The 21,978-nt window shown below is 50.9% G+C and overlaps 1 protein-coding gene across 1 annotated transcript in view; it reads right to left on the bottom strand.

Annotated features, from left to right (window-relative positions):
- Positions 1–21,978, bottom strand: part of Cacna1a (calcium voltage-gated channel subunit alpha1 A) — a 295,849-nt gene that overhangs the window by 173,952 nt on the left and 99,919 nt on the right. The window contains 2 exon segments of the mRNA XM_032887650.1: positions 1,741–1,880; positions 2,963–3,068. Coding sequence (XP_032743541.1) covers positions 1,741–1,880; positions 2,963–3,068 — 246 coding nt within the window.

Raw genomic sequence — 21,978 nt, forward strand, 5'->3', positions numbered from 1 at the left:
GGAGTCTCCACACAAGCGCCTGCCAGTGCACTGTGCTGTCCAAGAGTACAAACAACCAACTATCATGGGATGAAGTCTCTGATCCTGTAAGCCAAAATAAAACTTTCCTTCTTGAGGTGGGTTATATCAGGCACTTTGTTATCATGAAGAAGAAAACAATCAGGATGTGACACATCCAGCAAAAGCAACAGGATATGGTGTGGCAGCAAAACCTGCAGAGCCACTGGGAAGAACGACATGCCCATAGGAAAGAGAGGTGACGAAGGTGTCCAGGGAAGAGGAGGTCTCAGAACTGAGCAACCGAGTGACCCAGGGAAGAACAGAAGGAGGGCAGAGAGAGGTCCCCCAGTCATCACAAGACTGCCAGGTCCACTCTGGGGTCTGACCTGGGTCCTTGGAGTCTCTACCAAGATTGGCTGCATAGTCCCTGTCCTAGTTCGCTGTGCCAGCTTTACACAGCCCGGAATCACCTCTCAGTTGAGGACTGCCTAGATCGGATCGGCCTGCAGGCATGCCTCTGTGGCACTGTCTTGATTATTAATTGATGGAGGAAGGTAGCACCATTCCCCAGGCAGGTGGTCCTGCATTGTAAGGAAGAGCTTGCTGAGCAGGAGCCAGAGTACGAGGCTGCGAGCGGTATTCCTCCATGGTTTCTGCTTAGAGTTCCTGCTTTGATGTTCCTCAGTCATGAGCTGTCCTAGAAGTATCACACAATAAACATTTTCCTCCTCTAAGTTGACTTTGGTCAGATAGTTTTTATCCGAGCAACAGAATGAAAGAAGAGCTCTCCAAACCTTCCTCCATTTGCTTCTAAGCACAGCCTCTCATTTCCCAGCTGGTGTGACTGACTTCTAGCCAACACATACTTGCATCCATCTTGCAGTGATGGACATCAAATCCACAGCTTCTACCACAGCCCCGCCCACCGGGATCTGAACAGAGGAGGCAAGGTCCAAGTTCTTTCCAGCCCCACAAACTCTCCCAGCATTCCCTTGTTCGTTCACCTTCTGTGGTTTATTGTTAACAGACGCAGAGTTTGGACAAACTGCAGCTTGACAGTAAAGAGCCACAATACGGCGAGGGCTCTAGGCTGTCATTAACTGGGGGGAGACAGAAATGCCAACCAGAAAGCACCAGTTTCAACTTTCAATGAGCGACAATAAACTTCCATGAGTCATTCCTAGTTTAGAACCATGTGTTGAGCAGTCAGTGTGGGAAGTGTATATACATTTGCTTGTCAACCACAGCTCATTTCTTGCACTCACACCAGAAACTCCCTTAAGGACATGAAGAAAACCTGCCAAAGTCCAAACCATAGTTCAGGCAGCCAGAAGTCCTCAATGGTCAGCACCATGAACAGTTATTACATCACCAAGCAAGGGATGAGACGCTCTAATGAGGAGTTCTCAGACACCTTGTTTGTAGGTTTAAATGCCAGCCCCACGGCTCTGCAGCTGGAAGATGCTTATCTGTCCTGGGCAGTGGGTTGGGAACGGAGGCATCGTCTGCCCTCCTGAGTTATACTGAGGTATACATGGCCATATTCATGAGCTACAACAGGCCATTGCTTCAGTTCTATTCAACATTACTCTGTGCTATAAATGGTGGAGACACAGAGTGGGTGGGGAGAAGACTGAGCGCACTAATGAACACTGAATCTCCAAGCTCTGACCACACATGCCACGAAACTAATCACATCCTTGGGAAAAGTACGCTAAAGAATATGATGCAGTTGCCTACCCTGTTAGCACCACGACAAAGTCCATGACGTTCCAGCCATTCCTCAGGTAGGAGCCTTTGTGGAAGGCAAAGCCAAGAGCCACGATCTTAATTCCAGCCTCAAAACAGAAGATGCCAATGAAATAGGGTTCTGTGTCATCCTGGAAGGGAGAGAAGGCAGTGTCAGTGACCACAAGGATGCACACCCAGAGATGTGTGCCCACCTCCCCTTCCCAAAGGGCCTAGTCACCAAAGGCTGAGACCTCTGAAACCAAGTCAAAAGGGACACATTCTGCAAGCTGAGCTGCCTCAGATACTGTGTCACAGTGAAAGAATGCTAAGAATAATCCACTTCTTGGGTTAGGAGTACTGATCTCCCACCCTTAAGATATGGCTGTACCTTGGTGAAGATATGAAGGCCAAGAGGGCATGACTCAGCAGTAGAGACTGGCCTAGAATTCACTGGTGAGACGCTGAGTGTGTGCTCCAGGAATTAAGCCCTATTATGCCTAGTATCCCCTAGTAAGGGGCTGGGCCATGGCTCAAGGTCAGAGAGCTGGTCTAGCATGTGTCGGGATCTGGGTTCATCCTTAGTTATAGCAAAATAACAAATAGGTAATAAATAAACAAGTCAAGTCTGTATTTGACTACTGGCAGAACAAAACAACCCTAAAATGACATAATTGAGAAATGATGGTTACTGATTGGTTCTGAGGCTTTAGTGATAGTTGCGCTGGGTATAAAAAAACATTCTCCTGGCAACACGAGGTTTCTGCACTTCTAGTTATGCAGACATAAGGACATGGCTGTCAACTGTAGATGAGTCCTAGAATACTTCTGCTCAGAAGATGAGGATGGAGGGAAACTAAGGTCAAGAAAGTGTGTGGAACGGGGCCTCAGTGACTAAATTTGAGGAGTAAGTTCACAGTGGCTAACTGCTCTGTTCGATACTTATGTATAATCACATTTTTTCATGAAAATTTTGTTTCTCAGCATCAAACAGGAAATAGAACTTGGATTGAACATGATGTCTTCATAGTGCAAAATTCATTGTGCCCTAGTGTATACCAGGTCAGCTGGGTTTCTAGTGTGGGGTTGGGCGGTGAGGGTTTCCATGTCCCCAATGTTGGGGTGGGCAGTGAGGGCTTCCATGTCCCCAGGTCACTGGTGATGGTGCAAAGCAGGCTTTCTCCCACACAGCTCTCAACCCAGGGACCCAGACCCCTTCCACATTGTTGCTCACCAGCCGCTCGGACATGGGTGTCTTGTCGTCATCAGGGAGGTGCTGCTCCAGGGCCAGGACGATGCAGTTAGCAATGATGGTGGCCAGGATCATGTACTCGAAGGGAGTGTGGGGGTTAAGGAGCAGACCTCCAGTGGCTTTGTGCTTAGCATTCTGTCCTCTCCCAGCCCAACCTCTCCAGTCCGCCCCTCAGCCCCTCATTCTTTCACATCCCCAGTCCATTCGCACATACAGTCACCTGCCTCTTTGAGCTAAGCCTGCACATACACATGTACATACACATACACCCCAAGCACAAATGATGAAAGAAAACCAGATATGGGCCAAGGAGAAGGTTAGTGGGTAAAGGCACCTAATGCCAATCCCAGAAACCTGGGCAGGATCCCCAGGTCCAACATAGTAGAGGGAGAGAAATGACTCTTGGAAGTTGTCTTCAGACCTCCATTCATGAACTTTGTACACACACTCATGCTCCCCCACCCACAAAGTGCACATTTCATACATGCCCCTTCCCCGACAGATTTTTTAAAAACACCTCAGAGAGGTATGAGTTCTCACTTCCACTAGAGCAACAGAAAGTAAAATGAAGCTGGGGGTTGGGAGGATTTGGGGGTTTGGGGGGCTCAGGGACCCTGTGCATTGCTTCAGGAATTTCCTGGAAAGGCTAAATATGGAATTACCATCCCACGCTAGAATTTTATGCTGTGGTTCAGAAAGAGTTTAAAAAAAAAAAAAACTTAAACACTCCTGTGTGACCGACAGCAACACATTCTTGATCACCTGCCAAAAAGTGGGAGTGGCCTATAAGGATACTGCTGGACAGACAAGTAAGAATGAAGGGGCTGCTCTATCCACTGTGGGCGACGCTTAGCCTAGAGCGATCCACTGTTACATGGACAAATCTGAGACCAGGAGGCTGAGAGAAGGGAGCAAGGGACCAAGAGGCAGCTAGCCACTGTGTGTGGAATATATAGAGCCAGAGGTCTTCCAGGCACCTTCCTGGAAGATGGGGGCTGAGGGAAAAAGTGATGGCTTCCTGTGTGGGAACTGGATACACAGTTGCCGATGTTCTGACTGGAAGGAATGCTAGGGAGTTAGTGACAGAGGCAGACAGATCTCTGTGATTTCAAGACCAGCCTGCTCTATATAGACAGTTTCAAGCCATTGAGGGCTACAAAGTATACTGGGTCCCGGGGGTTGGGGTGGGCTTGAGAGATGGATCGGCTGCTCTTGTAGAGGACAGTTCAGTTCTCAGGATCTGGCCCCATGGACACTGCATTCAACTAACTCTCCCTCCCTGCCTGTCTGTCTGTCTGTCTGTCTGTCTGTCTGTCTCTCTCTCTCTCTCTCTCTCTCTCACACACACACACACACACACACACACACACACACACACATGCTCACACACACGCTCACACACAATCTTTTTGTGGGCTGCAGAGATGCCTCAGTCCAGTTGTAAAAGACTGAGCCTCACAACCAAAATGAATCTTTCAAAACTAGTGGCGTTTAGAGCAGGCAGTCTCTCCCAGGAACTGTCTGTTGGGCCCAATGGGGCCTCAGCCCTTGGGAGTACCCATGCTCCCATGTTGCTTCTATATGAAGACTTGACACACAGACCTAGTTCACAGCAAAATCACCCCCCTGTTCTCTGGCTCAGTCTCTCAGAAGCAATCCTAGTCCAACAGCTTGTGAATGGAGCTTGAAATCTTGAAGCTGGAAGGCTGAGAGAGAACAGGTGGATGTTAGACATGCAATCCCAACACCCTGAGTACAGGCACAATGGGTTCCCAGCCTGACAGTGCCTGAGTGGGCACTGTAGTGGGCACTGTGGGTTATGGAGCAGCATGTGTAGCTGTAAAACCAAATGCACCACCTAGTGTCCCCAGGGACAGTGTGCCCTCCCATTCTACATGGGAAGAACCGGGCCCCTTTGAAACATTAACTGGCTTGGTGCCCTTTAATCTTGACCTGTTAAGAAGTCTGCTTGTTTTTTGTTTGTTGTTTTGTTTTTTTCTTGTGAGGGAGGGTCTTAATCTGTAGCTTCAAAAACCAGGAACCCCCTCCATTGCCTCAGCCTCCCAGATGATGGGATGACAGACCTCTGTATTCTGGAAGTGTTATCAATCCACCCCTTAGAGGGTTGAAAGGAGCTGAACCCGAACCCATTTTCCAGATGGAAAGGCAGAGGCAGTAAATGTAGGAGGAAGCAACTCAGGAAGGCGGGAAAGCCAGGCCCCCTCTGTTTGGTATTGTCTCACTGCCGGCTGCAAACAGCAATTTAGGAAGATAACAAAAGCTTCTCACAGCCCAGCAGTGACTGGCTTCTTGCCTCTCAGTGACCGTGATAGCCCCAGAACAAAGCACTGCAGACACCCCTCTGTCTCACCCTGCAGCTTGGAAAACAAGAGCTGCTATTTGCACACAGAGAACGCAAGGCCAAGCCCTTGCTGGAGATTTGAATGAGACTCACATCCTTACACAGCCTGCCCGCCCAGCCTGAGTGGCTGCTTCTTCTCTGAGCCACCATCTCCTGCTGGCATTCCTTGGCTTCCTGTCCCCAGATGGCTGCCGTGGAAGTGCCTTAGCAGCAGCTGGCACCACGGTTAGGTGCTGCTGTGTCAGCAAGGTTCCTACTGCCTAGGCTTCAGAACCCAGAGTTCCCCAGGTCTGAAAGGAAGGCCTGGTGGGCAGGCGGAGGGTCAGGGAGGACCCTGACCCTATAAGGGTCAGCAAGACTTCCCTTATAGCTTCACTGCATTTATCTGTCAGTTTTAGAAGTGCTGGGAATGGAACCCCGTGCCTCATGCACGGTAAGCAAGAGCTCTACCTCTGAGTCACATCCTCAGTCCTCTTTCTAGTTTTTATTTCAAAACAGGATCTCACGCAGTCTCCCAGGCTGGCCTCTGAGTCACGCTGCAGCCCAGGGATGCCTGACAACTGCAATTCTCCTGCCTCAGTCTCCTGAGCCTTTAGAATGACAGACCCACATCCCCTGGCCCAGATCTTGACACTTTTTCATTTTCTTTCAGTCCAACCCAGATGCACGAGCTTCCAAGTGTCACTTCGCAGACCCTAACTAAGCGTGAGGTCAGTGTGAGCATGCCCCATGTTCCAGCTGTGCAAAGCAAGAGATCAGCGTCATCGATGTTATAGCCCTTTAAGGATGCAGTCTGAGCCCTGCATCTACCTGCTGAGTCAGGAGGAGCCTTGGAGCTTCCCAGGCTATACAGCAGCATGGTTCAGAAAGCTCTACTTCAGGACAGGTGACACCAGGTGCTCAGAGCTTTGAGCTCTCAGGAGGAGGGCTCTTCTTTTTCCTCTTAGTTTATACCTCCACATCCAAGTGTCCCAGTGAGCTGGAGAGTTCTAGATTCCCTGACTCAGGCCAGGGGGCTGAGAAGACACCTCATATCTCAATGAAGCAAGGGTAATGCTGGGATGGGGGCAGGCAAGCAGAAGATTCCAGGTTACAATGCGTGCAGGCACTCGTAGGCATTCAATAGGCTTCCTCGCACTTGGAAGAAAAGCTGGGGCCCTCTCCACGGTCCAGGAGCCTTCACTGCCTCCTTGACCTCTCTTATGCTTTGCTTTGGACACTCAGCTCTACCCATGATGTCCCCAGAGTTCCCAAGCATCCCAGGCATGTTTGAGCTAAGGGACCTTCGCGTGTGCTGTTCATTCTTCTGGGAGGCTCTTTGCAGATTCCAGCAGGATTCCCTCTCTTGGTTCCTCTACAGTTCTACTCAAGGGTCACTTCCTTCTCTTCTGTCTCAGCTTAATTTCCCCACACACTGTATTTAAGAGACCGCCATGTTCTCTGACCTCATCTTGTCCACTGTCTACCTCTGAAACAGGTGTGACGAGGCAGAGGTTTGCTCTGGCCTCCTTTGTTCACAGGTTTATCTGGCTTCCCTATGAAAGCCTTGGCTATACACCATTTGTCTCATCAGAGGGAAGGGAGGGGGAGACCATAGGTGCTATTTCTGCACCTGCTCCTTCACGTCCCCTTAGACCAATCCCCTGGGGACACATTAAGTCTACAATTTGGGACCTCGGGAGATGACCCCAGTTAAAGCACTTGCTTCACAAGCATGGAGACCTGAGTTTGACAACTGGAACTCATGTAAAACGCCAGATCTATAATCCCAGTGCTGAGAAGACGGGGACAGAGATCGCTGGGACTCCTCCATAGCTAAGCTAGTTGAATTGGTGACCTCCAAGTTAGAAAGAGGCCCTGTCCAAAAGGAGGTGGACAGTGTTTCTAACAATGGTCCCAAGGCTGTCGTCTGGCCTCCAGACACGTGATCACTCACACAGGCAAACAGGCAACATTTTTAAAGTCTTTCCTGGAGCTGGAGAGGTGGGTCAGTGGTTAAGAGCCCTTATTGCTCCAGCAGAGGACCCAGGTTCAATTCCCAACACCCGCATGGTGGCTCACAACCATCTATAACTACAGCTCCAGGGGATCTAACGTCCTCTTCTGAATTCCAAAGGTACCAGACACACAGATGGTCCACATATGCACGTTCAAGCAAAAATACTAATATACATAAGAAATTAAAAACCTAAAAAGCAGTTTTAAAGCCCTTTGGAATCACAGTCACTGGGTACCAGGACTAAAGATGGCTTCTGAGTTCCTGCCATGACTAGAGAGGAAGAGCCTGAGGCAGAGACGGAAGCTGTGCTGGGCAGGGGGTGCAGGAGGAACCTCCAAAGCCCAGATCCCTGCGCCAGATCTGCGAGTCCCAGCTCACAGCCGTGCTGAGCAATGCCCGAGTTAGCCACACTGCTCCCTGGGCATTCTGGAGAGAAAGTCACTATGTCAGCATGTCTGGAGTCCCTGGGCAGTGAGGAGGCCGGAGGGAGGCAGGTGGGTGAGGAGTGGGAAGAAGAGAAGGCAGTCTGCTGGGAAAGCCAAGCTGCCATCCCCATGGACTCCATACAGCCCTGCAGGCAAGCGCTCAACCCCAGCCTCCTCAGAAGGCCCAGTGGGACCGCAGAGCATCCTGGTAGGAGGCTCTGAAAAACGACTGAGAAACTGCTTAGGGGAAAGCGGGCTGCGTGCGCTCTCAGGGCTTTGCCTTGTGGTAATCAGTCCACCCAAGAAAAGCTACTTCTCAAAGTGGGCATGGCAGTGGGGGCCCGGCCCTTAGCAGCGGGCACTAGCTTTCCAGTTTGCTCCCATGATACCCTCTTCCCACCTCAGCTCCAGCCTCAAAGAAGGTCCTGATGTCTCAGGTGACCCTGTCCCTGGAAGAGGTTTCCAAGGGGCATATGCTGAAGAAATACAAAGAATGAGTCAGTTCTGTCCTGCAGCTCTCGCAAAAGCGACATGACATCTAGCCTCCAGTCCTTTCCAGGAGCTTCCAGGAGGAGAGCAAAGGGCTTTGAGCCCTGGGTTTGAGACCCAGTGACTGATACAACAAGCACATGCCCCACCACCACCACTGGATGAAGCACTGGGCCCAGATGTTCCGGCACAAACACCACAGCAGCTATTGACAGAACGCTGCTTCGGAGGCCATGCAGCCAGAGGTGTGCCCCCTGGGGTCCCTTGAAAACACCCTGCAAGATGAGTTTTGTTTTCAGCCCCATTTTTTTTTTTCTGGATGAACTCAGTGTTCAAACAGATTTTTAAAATTTGGTCAAGGTCACAGAAGAGGCAAGAGAGTGGGGCTCAGGGAACACCATGCCACAGTCCATAATTTAATTTCACTCTTTTTTTTTAAGTTTTGCAGCGAGGATGGCACCTACGATCTGACACAGTAAGCGAAGTAACATGGAGCTGTGCCCCAAGCCTGGTCACCAGCTCGGTCACTGCACCGCTGTAAGTTAGACCATGGTGAGGACTGCCCCTCCTCCCTCTCCTTTTTTGCACTGCTTGGGAAGAATGAAACCTCACAGATGCTCACTGAGCATTCTGGCTGGCACTGTACAAGCCCAGCCATCACTTGCTATGCTTTGAAGCATCGTTTTGCCTGCGTCTAAAAATCAGAGGGAGGCGAGATAAGCCACAGAGTCAACCAACCTGGACTCGCAGGGGTTCGCAGAGGCTGGAGCACCAACCCGGGAGCATGCATGGGACTGACCTAGGCCCTCTGCACGAATCTTACAGTTGTGTAGCTTGGTCTTCTTGTGGGACTCCTACAGTGGGAGCACGGCCGTCCTCTGAATATTTTGCCTGCTTTTGGGACCCTTTCCTCCTACTGGGGTTGCTTCATCCAGCCTTAATAGGAGGGGGTGTGCCTAACATCACTGCAATTTGATATACTATCGCTGTTTGACATCCATAGGAGGCCTGCCCTTTTCTGAAGAAAAACGGAGGAGTGGATGGGGGATCGGGTAAAGATAGGAGTAGGGGGAGGAAATGGGAGAAGTGGGAGGGGAAGGAAACTTTGGCCAGGATGTAAATAAATAAACTAAAAAACATCAGAAAGAGTGTTTATTTGCACTTTTGTTTGTTTTTGAGGCAGGGTGTTATAGTGTATCCCAGGCTGGCTTTGAACTCACAGTGTTCTGACCATAGCCTCTCAAGTGCAGGGACTACAGGTGTGCCCCACCAGGCCTACCTAGCCCTACCCTTGGAACCTTAGCCAAACAGATTATATTTCATCCAAGATCTAAGTAATGGCTGCTATTAATTCACTCGTTAATGGTGCCGGGGATAATCTAAGGCCTCACGCACATTAGCAAATGCTTTATGGTTCAACCACAGCTCACAATCTAATTCCCCAATGGTCAACCACGGTGTGCCGACCACACCTTGCAAGCCCATTGGAAATGAGCTGCCATGAATGAACAGCCTCGCTCTCACCAGCTCTATAAAGTCTCAGGTTCACAGGCAGGTCACAGCAGCAGTCACAGCCTAAGCTAGAAAAGGGCTTCCCACGGTCTGCTCAGCAGTGCGCCCAGGAGACATTCTATCAGAAAGGGCAGGCAGGGACGTTCAGCACCATGGCCAGCACCCAACGGGCTCAGCTCAACTGATGCTGCTGGAGAGGGCAGGCAGGGGGCTGTGCAAAGCACCTGAGCCCTGGCTTGGCCTCTAAGACTGGCACTGCCTCCAGAGTGAAGAGGAGAGAGACTCATCATGTCTTTAAGAATATGTGGTGGTGATGAAAGCCACTAATCTTTCCCCAGCACTTGCCAGGCAGAGTCTGGTACACCTCTGTGAGTTCAAGGCCAGTTTGGTTTACATAGAAAGTCCCTGGTAAGCCACGGATGCACAGTGAGACTCTTGTCTCAAAATAAATAAATAAATGAATAAATAAAAACAATTTAAAAAAATTTAAGTTGGTTTGCTGTGTTGTTTGCTGCATATTATCCAAGGGATTCCAAACTTTCATTCTGAACGTCCCCTTGAAGGGCAGATATAGCTGTGGACATTCAACACTGAGAAGATGTTGCATGGGAGATTCTAGAGCAGAGGCAGTTATGGGGGCCCCAGTCTCTCCTCCAGATGCTGAACTTGGAGGGTTGTGAGTTTATGGCCAACCTTGAGGGCTATAGACTAAGACTGTCTCTCTGGCCACCCTTACTTCCCAAATCAGGGGCCCAGGAAAGGAGTTTTAGGGGCTTGCAGGTCAGAAGTGAGTTTGAGTGGGGTAAAAGTTATTATCTTCGTCTGAGCCTCAGTTCCCCTATAGTGAGTTGGTTATTCCTGTTCCTCCAAAGACCAGAACATTTGCTATGCTGTGAACACAGAGGGGAGGCTCACCTCACTGCATCCAAGCAATGAAATTTACTGTGTTTAATAGCAACTGCTGTTACCACATAGCTCCCTACTTCCGCCCCTGCTTCCTCCTCCCCTCCCCCTTTTTCCTCATTCCCCTCTCTCTCCTCCTGTCTTCCCATTTCCTTTCTCCTTTCACCTCTTCCCTCCCTCCCTGCTCCCCAGTCCAGCCTGGCCTCAGTTTGCTCTTCCTGCCTTTTCCCCACCCCCTCCATCCCTGGGAGACTTTTCTCCCAGGCCTGTGCCACCAGGTCTAAAAGCTCTGCTGTGCACTGCGCTTGGCCTGAGTGTGACCTTTATTTGAATCCCTTGTCTGATTAGGTCAATTGCCCTCTTTAGAACAATAGTCCCATTAGGGCAGGGCCAGGGCTCATTCTAGGCCACATCCCTTGCATTTTTCTGAGTGCAGGACACAGAGCAGCTGCTCAATAAACACAACTAAGCCCAGCGACATCACCAAGGACCACATTTCCCCTTGCAGAACTCAGTGTCAACAACCTCCTCTAATTTGCCGGGCCGTACACCACCCTGGACACATTACTGCCTAGCAGAACTATGGGACCCGTTCTCTTAAAAGGTTGCAGATTATGAGTGGCTGCCTCATCATTTATTTAACACTCCCCCAGCACTTCAGCTGGTCTCCATTACTGGCAAAGTCAGTCTGACTGCTCGCCTATATCTCTGTGTGCTTGGGAGACTTTCAGAGACACAGAAGGAGGGTCTGAGGGAGTGTATATCTGACATTCATTCTCAGGCGAATCACTCTTGAATTTACAAGGCTATGTATTTTCCATTAAAATAAAGTTTTATAAGGGGCCGGCAAGATAGCTTAGTGAGCAGAGGCACTGGCAGCCAAGACTGACATGTGAGTTCAACCCCAGGTCCCACCTCATGGAAGGAGAGAACCCTTTACTCTGACCTTCATACGTGTAGGCACATGTATGCACACACACACACACACACACACACACACACACACCCACGCACGCACGCACACACCCACGCACATAAATAAGTAAGCAAATTGTAAAATAAATTCAAGTGGTATGAGGAGCTGGGGAGAAGGCTTGAGGTGTTTCTCCACCCCAACCCCTCTCCCCAAAGTGACAAGTATGCTCACATGTGTTTCATCTGAAATTAGACATGCAATCCAACCATACAAGGAAAGGAAGGAAAGAAGGAAGGTAGGAAGGGAGGAAGGTAGGAAGGAAGGGAAGGAGGGAGGGAGGGAAACTGAAACACGGGAGACTCAACACCCCTCCCCACAGACACACATATGGTCTAGAGGTTCCCACACCACCATCCCCGCCTAAGGCCCATGGCAGCACCAAGACCTAAAGTACTGAAGCACCAAGTCTGGTCTGTTCCTTCTCTGGAGTCATGGCCTTCTCTTCCTAAGCCAGCACAGAGCCATTCTCAGGCCTTCCTCCCAGCCTTCAAACCTCCCACATCACACCCTGTCTCCTCTTCCACCCACCACAGAAGGCGCCCACTCATCTCCATATGCAGAGCATTCCCAAAGAACACCAACAGCCTAGACCAACACCACTTATGCTACAAACATGAACAGGGCCTTATGCTACAAATGGCCACTGGTGAATCCTCAAGTCTGCATGGGAGAGACAGCAGTGCCCCTCTACTCAGGGACAAGAATATGACCCACAGAGAAACCACTGTTCTCCCACAGGTGTGAGTTCCACCCATGACAGCCCCAATTCCCACGCCACTATCCTTCATAGAAGAAAGCAGCCATGCCAGGCCATACCTCAGCGCCACGCCTCAGCCTCCTCCTACTCCTCAGTGCTGTGCTGACCCAACTGGGGCCACCTCTCAGCAGGGATGCCCCCAGGGAGGCCACCATCAGCTGTCAACCCTCAGGATGACTTGACCTTCTATCATCTGTCAATCTATCATCAACCATCCTGTCACCTGTCAGCCTGTATGTAAAGCTATGACCTGTCTATCCTCCATCTACCTACCCAAGCCATCATCTAATTATGCCCTGTCCATCACCTGCTAACGCTCAACCTCATCTATGCACGTGAGGCAGGGTCTTGCCTTTGCCGAGCTGGCCAGTCTCCATCCTCCTCAGCCTCCCAGGCTCTGCTGGTACGACTGCCACACTGGCTCTCGTGAGATTTGTCTCCACTTACACTCTCCCCTTCCTGTGCTCCTGCTTCCCTCCTACCCTCCAGGCCTCCAGTCCCAACTTTCCCTTCTCCCTTCTCTTGGCCCAGTCCTGGGCAGCTATTCCTTCCCTGTGTGTCTATGACCCTATCTTCTCGTATCATCCATCTGCCACCTGTACCTTCTTTCCATCCATCTGTCCTGTCCATCCATCCATCCATCCATTTGTTCTTCTACACATTTGTCCCTCCCTCCCTCCCTCGCTCCCTCCCTCCCTCCTTCCCTCCCTCTTTCCCTCTGTGTAGCAAGGTGTGTGTATACCATTTCTCCATCTATAAGTCTGTTCCTTCCCTCTCCTGGGGACTCCTGTGCATCTCTGTGGCTATCACTTGCACCATCCTGCTCAGCAGCCCTGAAGGAGCAGGCTTGGTGTCAACCTTTGTCACCCACAGCCTGCATCGCTGCCTTCAGGTGAGTCTGGACAATGAGGCACCAAAGAAGACGGGAGGGAGGGAAGGAGAAAGATCCACTGTCTCCACAGTGTCTCCTACCCAGTGTGGCCCTGGCGATGGCCGAGTCTCCCCGTGTTGATTCTCAGGGGACTCCCACACCATGTTTCTCTTCTGTCTTCTAAGGCTGCCATAGCAAACTGCCGGCCTACCCAGGGTGGGGCCATGAGCTGGACAAGGTCTTCAAAAGGCCCGGGTGTTAAAATGAAGGCCCAGCTTCTGAGCAGGCACTGGCAAGTAGGGGCGTCTTTAAGAGGAACAGCCTAGTCAGGTCAGGGTGAGGTAGGAGGATCAGGATCCTGGGCTGCAGACCAGCCTGGGTTACAGTGAGAACAGGGCCAGAGACAATAGAGAGAAAAGAGGACAGGGGGCAGGGCAGGAGAGGAAAGGAGGGAAATGGGAAAAAAGAGAAAGAGTTGGATCCCAGTGGGAGGAGGTTGGGTCGTGGTAGAACTGCCCTTGAAGGGGACTGTGGACTCAGCTGGCCCTCTCTCTTTCCTTATTTTTGACTCCAGATGTAAGCCATTTCCTTTACCAGAGGCCCCAAGACACACATCCATTCCATCCTGAAATGGAACCAAAAGAATCATGAGCCAAAATTAACCTTTCCTTCTCATAAGTTAATTGCCTTGGGTATTTTGCTATAGCGACAGAAAGCTGATGATTCCAGTAATTCAGAACAATGGAATCCAAGTCCCTCGGTGTTCCCGAGGCCAGCTGTCCAAAACTATGATGTCAGCGAGACAGTGCCCCCTTCTCTTCTGCCCACTACGGATGCCTGGCCACTTCATGCTTGTCTCTCTGCGTTTCACATAAGGCGACTCCTGCAACTTGTGATTTGTGTGTCAAGATTCTCACACTGAGCACTGTGCCCTGGCTCCTTCTGGAGGACCTGAGTTCTAAGGGACAAACTGGTCACCCTCCCAGGCTTCCTATGTGGTCACTCAGTTTCCAGCTGTTCTGGGAGTCTGTGAACCCTGGAAGAGGTAGACCCTGCATTAGGTGGGTTACTGGGGTGAACCCTGTGGCTTTACAGCCACCCCACACCCAGCTGCCCTTTTCCAAGTTTGTGGAGATGTGCTGTGTCTTAACTCAGTCCTGCTGATGCAGAGTCCTCTGCTGAAATGGAACAAGCTGTGAGCCCCAGCATATCCCTCCCTTACACTGATTCTTAGCGGGTATCTGTCACAGCAAATAGATAAGTAGCTATGACTCTCACAGAGTCAGGGAGAGGAGAGAATGGTTTGATCTTGGGTGGCAGCGCCTGGTAAAGGGACATGGAGGCTGACTTCACAAGTAGCACTGGTTGGACCTGGTGGATGCATGAAGCATGGGGAGAGAGGATGGTGTTAGGATGCCTCCCTTGCCTGATGCTACACGAAGTGAGGCTGGCTTGGAGAAGTCGATGGGTTTGGAGAGGGAGTTGAACAGTTTGGTCTTGGTGCTGTCATAGACCAAATAGTCTTCCCCAAAACTTAGGTTTTACCTGGAACCTTGAGATACGAGCTTACTTGGAAATAGGGTCTTTACAGATATAAATGGAGTCAGAAACCAAGAAGGTTATACAGTGCTAGAGTTGAAGCAGGATTCCACACCTGTTTTCATTCTAGAAGTCACCACGGGTGGCCATAGGAAGACAGCAGGGGACTGCAGGGATATGACCGCAGCTAAAGGCTGCCCGCAGCCATGAGGAGCTGGAAGAGGCAGGGAGCGTCTTGATTTACACTTGTATCTGAGTTAGACATTTTAGAAAGCTCTGAAACCCTGCTGAATTTCCCCCAAGTGTCTGGATCTGCCCAGCTCTTCCCTCACCAGCCCAGTCCTGCGAGGCATGAAGATTCTCCTTGCTTGGTCATTAAAAAAAAAATACAGCAACACACTGCACCCCGCTCCCAAAAGCGCTCACTGTGCAAACGCTATTGATTTAATCCAGAGCGCCTGGCGGCCGTCCCAGAAGCTTCATCAATACGAGACCCAGGGCCGCAGGAACATCTGCAGGCCAAGATTTTCTTCCTGGGTCTCTGCTGACCCTGACTGAATCTCTCCCCATGGTGAGGGGCATTTACAGGAAAGGGAGGGATGGGTGCCATGACTTTCACATCCTGCTTAGGTGGACAAAAGGAAAGGCCATAGACTCGCTGTGCCTCTGAGCCATTTGAACCATTTGTTAATTTGCAGCTAGAGCCCAGTCCTCAGAGCCCTGAGCCAGCAGGAACAGCAGAGAAAGAGAAGAAAAAGCTGGGGTCTGGAGGAGCGCCAGCCTAAGGTCCTGGCTGGAAGAGGAAAGTTTAGAATAGGGCAGAAACCCCTTCAAAGTGACAAGCCGGCAGGGTGTGCTAGTGCACACTTTAATTCTGGTGCTTGGACGGTAGGATGGGCATCTTTGCAAACTCAAAGCCAGTCAGCCCGGGCTACACAGTGAGACCCTGCCTCAAAAGACAACCAAAAGCCGAAAAGGGAAGATGGGAGTGAGTAAGAGCTAAAATGAGTCAGAGCATCTTTCTCCACCTTTCAGCAGGATGCTTGGACCAGGAGGGGGGAGGGTGCGGGTGAGGGGTCTGCAGCCTGGGTCTCCGAAAGAGGAGAAAGCTAAAGGAGATTATTTATAATTAATAATCAAAGACAGCAGGGCCCTCCAGAACGAAAGGAGTGGAGGACCAGGCACACGTAATCAAAACTTCAGTACATGCGCCCAGCTCACTAAAGAGAAGACAGATGGTCAGCACAGGACACATGCTGCTGCAGTAACGAGCAAGCCCTGGATTGCAGCAGCAGGAAGCCCCAAGGCTCTCTTCCTGCTGCAGCAGTGTGCCTGTGGTGGGTGTGGCAGGGGCTAGGCCTCCTCCTTCCAGCACTGACGGATGAAAACCCTCATGCGTCTGTGACCCACTACACAGAAAAACAGAGAGCAGGGCCTTCTATGCTGGCTTTACGACTCAGTGCAGACAGAGCCCATACTGCTCCTCTCGTGTCCACTGGCTAGCTCCCACCATGTGGCCGCACCCGAGCTCAGGGATGCAGCTGCTGAGAGTCTGAGATGGGAAAATGTTAGTTCAACCAGACTCAATACTTCATGACTCCGATCTCAGCACTGGAGAGGCCGGTAAAGGATTACTGAGAGTTCAAGGCCAGCCTGAGGGATAATAGGAGTCCCAACACCAGTCTGGGCTACTTGAAGACCCTGTCTTGGAAAAGCAAGAGGTGCAGGCTGCCTGACAGGATGCCCTCTTGCACAGCTTGTCCAGAGCACTGCAGGTGACAGAAGTGAGATCTGAAGCCAGGGCTATGGCTGTGACAGCTTGGTCCACCCCTCTGCTCTTAAGGAAGAGGCTAAAGCCTGGATAGTAGATGAGACAGGTGGGAGAAGGAACAGGATAAAAGTTTGAGGGAGAGAGAGACAGAAGGAAATAGAAACCTCTAACAAGAGCATAAGGGAGACTCATCTTTAGAAACAAAACCACACTGAAAACGTGCAGGAAGCAAGGAGGGGGTCCGCACATAGGTCCCGACGTCTGCACGTGCAGAGGCCAGATGCCCTGCAATTGCTTTTCATGCCCTGCTCTCTTCCTTATTTTGTGAGGCAGGGTCTCTCCCTGAACCTGGAGCTCACTAGCTGACTTGGCTGGCTGGCCATGAATCCCAGGGAGCCTACTGTGTTGAAGTCACTGTTTCATGCCACAGAGCCTGGGTTTTATGTGAGTGCTGGAGAACCAAACTCAGGTCCCAGTGCTTGTCATCCAGACTAAACAAAAACTCCTGGCCGCCTGGGATCCTCCTGCCTCAGCACCCTTTGAATGGGAGGAAGCACTAAGGAACCTTGCCTCTCTAAAGGAAGAAATCACAGGAATAGAGTTGGAGGCTCAATGATTAAGTTCCCACACTCGGGGCTCTCTCTCCAGAACCTTCCATCTGCACCATGCTCAAGGTACAGCAAATTGTGGCCACTATAGCATCTGTTCTAGTGACAGGAGCAGAGCCTGCCAAGCCCTCTGTCAGCTGCGCTGCCCCTCTCTGGACACCATATTTGCTCAGTTCCCAGAACTGTGGACTGCAGTTGGCTGGCCCTGGCTGTATGCTATTGGCTCCTCCCCACCATTAATGCAGGCCAGCTGGCCTCTGTGCACTCAGGCCAGCAGGGGGACGGATGTCAAAATCAGGTAGCCCAGGTGAGCAAGACTGTCAGCTCACCACAGCCATTTCCATTCTGTCCCCAGCTAGGGATCAGAGCTCAACAACTACTGACCAAATTCAAATTACCGCTGGAATCCGTGGCTGCCAGAACTGGGGTCGGGGAGGGAAGGGGTGAGAAGGGATGAAGCAGGTGCTGGCCTTCTGCAGGGGGGCTGAGGTAGGGGTAACAGCATGCTGTGAGCTGCAGGGAAATGGTGGTTACAAAACACGGTGGACGCAGAGGGCACCATCCAATGGTAGACCTCAAAATGGCAAACACTTGCAAACATTTGGCCGCAATTCAATGTGTAATGCTCATCGGAATGCAGCCCTCTTTGTTGGCCTCCAAAACCAAACTGGATGGGCTCCCAGCACTGCCCATGTGGACACACACTGTCACTTCTTTCTTTCCCTGTCACCCCTGCTCTCACTCCTGTCCTCACCCCTTCCCCTCACCCCTGCTCTCACTCCTGCCCTCACCCCTGCCCCCCCCTGCTCTCACTCCTGCCCTCACCCCTGCCCTCACCCCTGCTCTCACTCCTGTCCTCACCCCTCCCCCTCACCCCTGTCCTCACCCCTGCCCTCACCCCTTCCCCCACCTGTGCTCTCACTCCTGCCCTCCCTCAGTCTTGCACTCACCCCTGCCCTCGCCCCTGCCCTCGCCCCTGCCCCTCCACCAGTGTTTCCCAGGGAGGCTGGAGGAGACTGAGACGCCTGAGCCCCACCTCCTCCTATACTCCCTTGGCAGCTCCAACCCTAAGCCACAGGCTCTGCCCAGCCTGCTCACCTTCCTTCTGCCTTCACTGCCTGCAGCTTCCCTCCCACAGCCACAGACTGTACTTACAAACTTTAAAAATAGTAAACAACGTATGCGTCAAGTCGCATGGAGTAATGCTAGGATCGTCTTGATGCTTCTCTAACCGGAGGCAACATAAAACTTACTGCCTTGTTAAACTGTATGCAACGCATTTTAAAAGGTTTATTATTATTATTATTATTATTATTATTATTAGTTTATTATTAATTGTGAGTGTGCAGGTACCCAGTGGGCAGCGGATCCCCAAGCACTGGAGTTGTAGGCAGTTGAGCGCTGCCATGCGGGTGCTGGGAACCTAGATTCTCTGCAAGGAGCAAGGGGTTAACCGCTGAGTCATCTCTCCATGACGTACAATGTATTTATTGGTTTTCTGTTGTTTAGCATGTCATCAGACGCCATGTATTTTGTGGTTCTGTTGCTTTTACTTCCTCAGACTCAGTCAGTCCCATGAAGGTGGGGACTCCTGTCTGTGTCGTGTGACTTAAACAGCGCCATTCCTCATGGTGCCCTCCATCCCCTTCCAACAGGTGCCACTGCAGCTCTGGGAAGCAGGGCCACTTTTTATTCATTTCCGAGACAGAAAACAGAAATTACCAAGGATGCTACCCAGGCTGCTTTTTAGTGGCTCAATGCCCAGACCCCCCCAAAGCAAGTGTGGGTCACTCACAGCACAGACCCACTCCAACTGTGTGCCAGGCAGTGCCTCAAAGCTTACGGCACAGGGAGAGCCAGAAGAGGCTGCCCTCCCACGGGGACCCAGCCAACTGTCTCAGGCTGCTTCACTTTGGGCCCCAGTAGTCACTGGTCCATGTGGGAAAGATTACTCTTAAGGGGAGGCTGGCCGCCCTTGCTCTTGCCTTCCTGCTCCTGCCCTGTCCTCTCGATCCTTCCCCCCTCTCTTTCCACGTGCTCATGGCCAGCTTCTACTTCTCTACCCTCTCTTTCTCTCCGCCTCTACTACCCTCTTGACTGCCCTCCCCATGCCCTGAATAAACTCTATTCTGTTACAAGTAAATGGGAGGCCATCTTCCCATCATGCAACTGTGGAGCCCTTAGCACTCTGAAGACCCATCAGTCTTTTCGATCTGCCTTAGGTTTCTATTGTGGTCCAAATATCATTACTAAAAGCAACTTGTAAGAAAAGGGGGGGGTTATTTCATCCTAAAATTCCAGGTAACAGTCCATTACAGAGGGAAGGCAAGGCAGAAACTCAAAGCAGGAACCCAGAGGCAAGAACTGGAGCAGAGGGCACAGAGGAGTGCCGCTTCACTGGCTTGTTCAGCTGGCCTTTTTTCCCCCAGACTGCTTTCCTATACCACTCACGACCCAAGGTGGCACCCATGGTGAGCTGGACCCTCTCACATCAATCATCAATCAGAAGAATGTCCACAGACTTGCCTACAGCCCAAACCGACAAAACGCAATTCCTCAATTAAGAGTTCTTCCCATGAGCCGGGAGGTGGTGCACACCTTTAATCCCAGCACTCAGGAGGCAGAGGCAGGTAGACCTCTGAGTTCGAGGCCAGCCTGGTCTACACAGTTAGTTCCAGGATAGTGAGAACTACACAGAGAAATACTGTCTCATACTATACAAAACAAACAAACAATCCCAAGAGTTCTTCCCAGATATATCTAGGTTTGTGTATAAGATCCAAGGGCAGACACTTCCCTCATCATTTTCTTTTCATCCCCAGGTGTAATGGCCAACTTTAGGTGTCAACCTTGACACAATCTAGAACCACTGACCAGGGCAGAAAGTCTTAGGAGGGACTGTCTAGAGAATGTCAGACAATGGGTGACTGTTGAGTTGCTCTATTAATAGAGGTAGGAAGACCCACCACCTGTGGGTGGCACCATTCCCTAGGCTTGGGTCCTGGACTGTCTGAAAATGAGAAAATGAGCTGAGCATGAGTGAGAGGCATGCATTCATTACTCTCTCCTGATTGGATGTGAATAGCTACTCCAATCTCCTTGCTTGACTTCCCTCTTAAGATGGATGGTAACCTGAAATTCTGAGCAAAAACAAACCCTTTCTCCCCTAAGTTACTTTTGTCAGGGTGTTTTTATCACAGCAAAGGAAACAAACCAATAAGGCACATTTCCAGCCTTGTGGTGAGACAGCTACAGCAGATCTCTCAAGAAGCAGTCTTGACTCATCTTCCCTAACCAATCTTACCTCTGTTGGGAGACCGAAAGCAACAAGTGTCTCCTTTAGCACGCACGTGTGTGTGTGTGTGTGTGTGTGTGTGTGTGTGTGTGTGTGTGTGTCTAGCTATCTCTCTGTCTTTGTGTGCTTGTGTACAAGTGTGTGGAGGCTCAAGGCTCACCTCAGCTGCTATTCCTCAGGCTCAGTCTACCTTATCTTGAGTTCTTAGCCTGCAGCTCACCAGAGTTCAGCAGAGTGAGCCCCAAAGACCTCTACCTTCCAACACTGTTTTCCTAGGTTCTTCAGAGGGAGGATACTGCCTGGTTTGCTTTCCCAGAAGCCCTCTCCCCAGCCACCCCGGAACGCCATCAAGAATGTCTGTATTTAGTTCTGTTAGTTCTTTACCCACATTCTCACTCTGGATTTACACAGCTCTGGCTTGGTCATGGTTTCCAGCACCACAAAACAACATGCCACAATGTGGACGCTAACGCAGGGCAATGCTCCAGGCTTGGCGTATATACCTGTAACAGGAAATGTCAGGGACTTACAATGACCCCCAAGTGAGGAGCTGGGCCAAAGAATATTCCACAGCAGTTCTGCCCCCTAGTGGTAGAAATAAAAATAGAAACAAATGTGGGTGAGCAGGACATGGGTTTACTGGGCACCTGCTGTACCCTGGGCACTGCACTGATCTGGGATGTTCCAGTCACAACAGCGAACACAGGCAATGAAGCCATCTGCCCTTAGAGAGAGGTCACTGCCATGTGAGTGGCAGCCAGCAGATATATGCACAAGCTAAGGAGTCCAGAGTTACGGAGAGGGGAGGGAGCGGAGAGCATGTGATGTATATAAGGTGGGTTCTAAGAATGAAGCTTCTCTGAAGGAAGTGAGGAGGAGTGGAGTCATGCAAAGGCCCTGAGGCAGCCCTGGCACAGTTGCTCCATGAAGAGACAGAAGAATAGAGGCAAGAGGCTCCTGGGTGTCCAGCGAGTTGGGGAAAATCACCATCGGGCAAGGAAAGGGAAACCCTGGAGCTTGAATAGAAGCTGGGGTGGGGGAGGGGCAGAAGGCAAAGTGCAGACCCTGCACCTCATTCCCTAAAATTGTCAGACACCCACGGCTGCCGCTCAGAGGGCGCAGGCTCCAGCAGCCTGCTAGCTTTGGGAAAGATAGGACAGAGGATGAGAAGGATGACTTTGGAAGACAGGGAAGGCACTGAAACGTGGTGGCATGCATGTGTAATCCCATTTCTTCACAGGCTGAGGCAGGAGGATCATGAATTCCAAGCCAGCCTGGGTGACACAGGGAGACCCTGACATGAAGAAATAAAAGGAGAGGGAGGAAAGGGCAGAGGAGAAAGAGCCCTGGAGAGAGGCGCCCAGGGAGATGAGCAAGAGATGTTGATAAACCCCCATGCCTCCTTAGGAGCCTCTATAACCCAGCTTCTAGCCTCCCTGTGCAAATAAAGCTTTATTGGCATTCGGCCACACTTGTTCATTTACACAGTAT

Source organism: Rattus rattus, chromosome 17, assembly GCF_011064425.1.
Source record: "Rattus rattus isolate New Zealand chromosome 17, Rrattus_CSIRO_v1, whole genome shotgun sequence".
In the NCBI taxonomy this organism is placed as follows: Eukaryota; Metazoa; Chordata; class Mammalia; order Rodentia; family Muridae; genus Rattus; species Rattus rattus.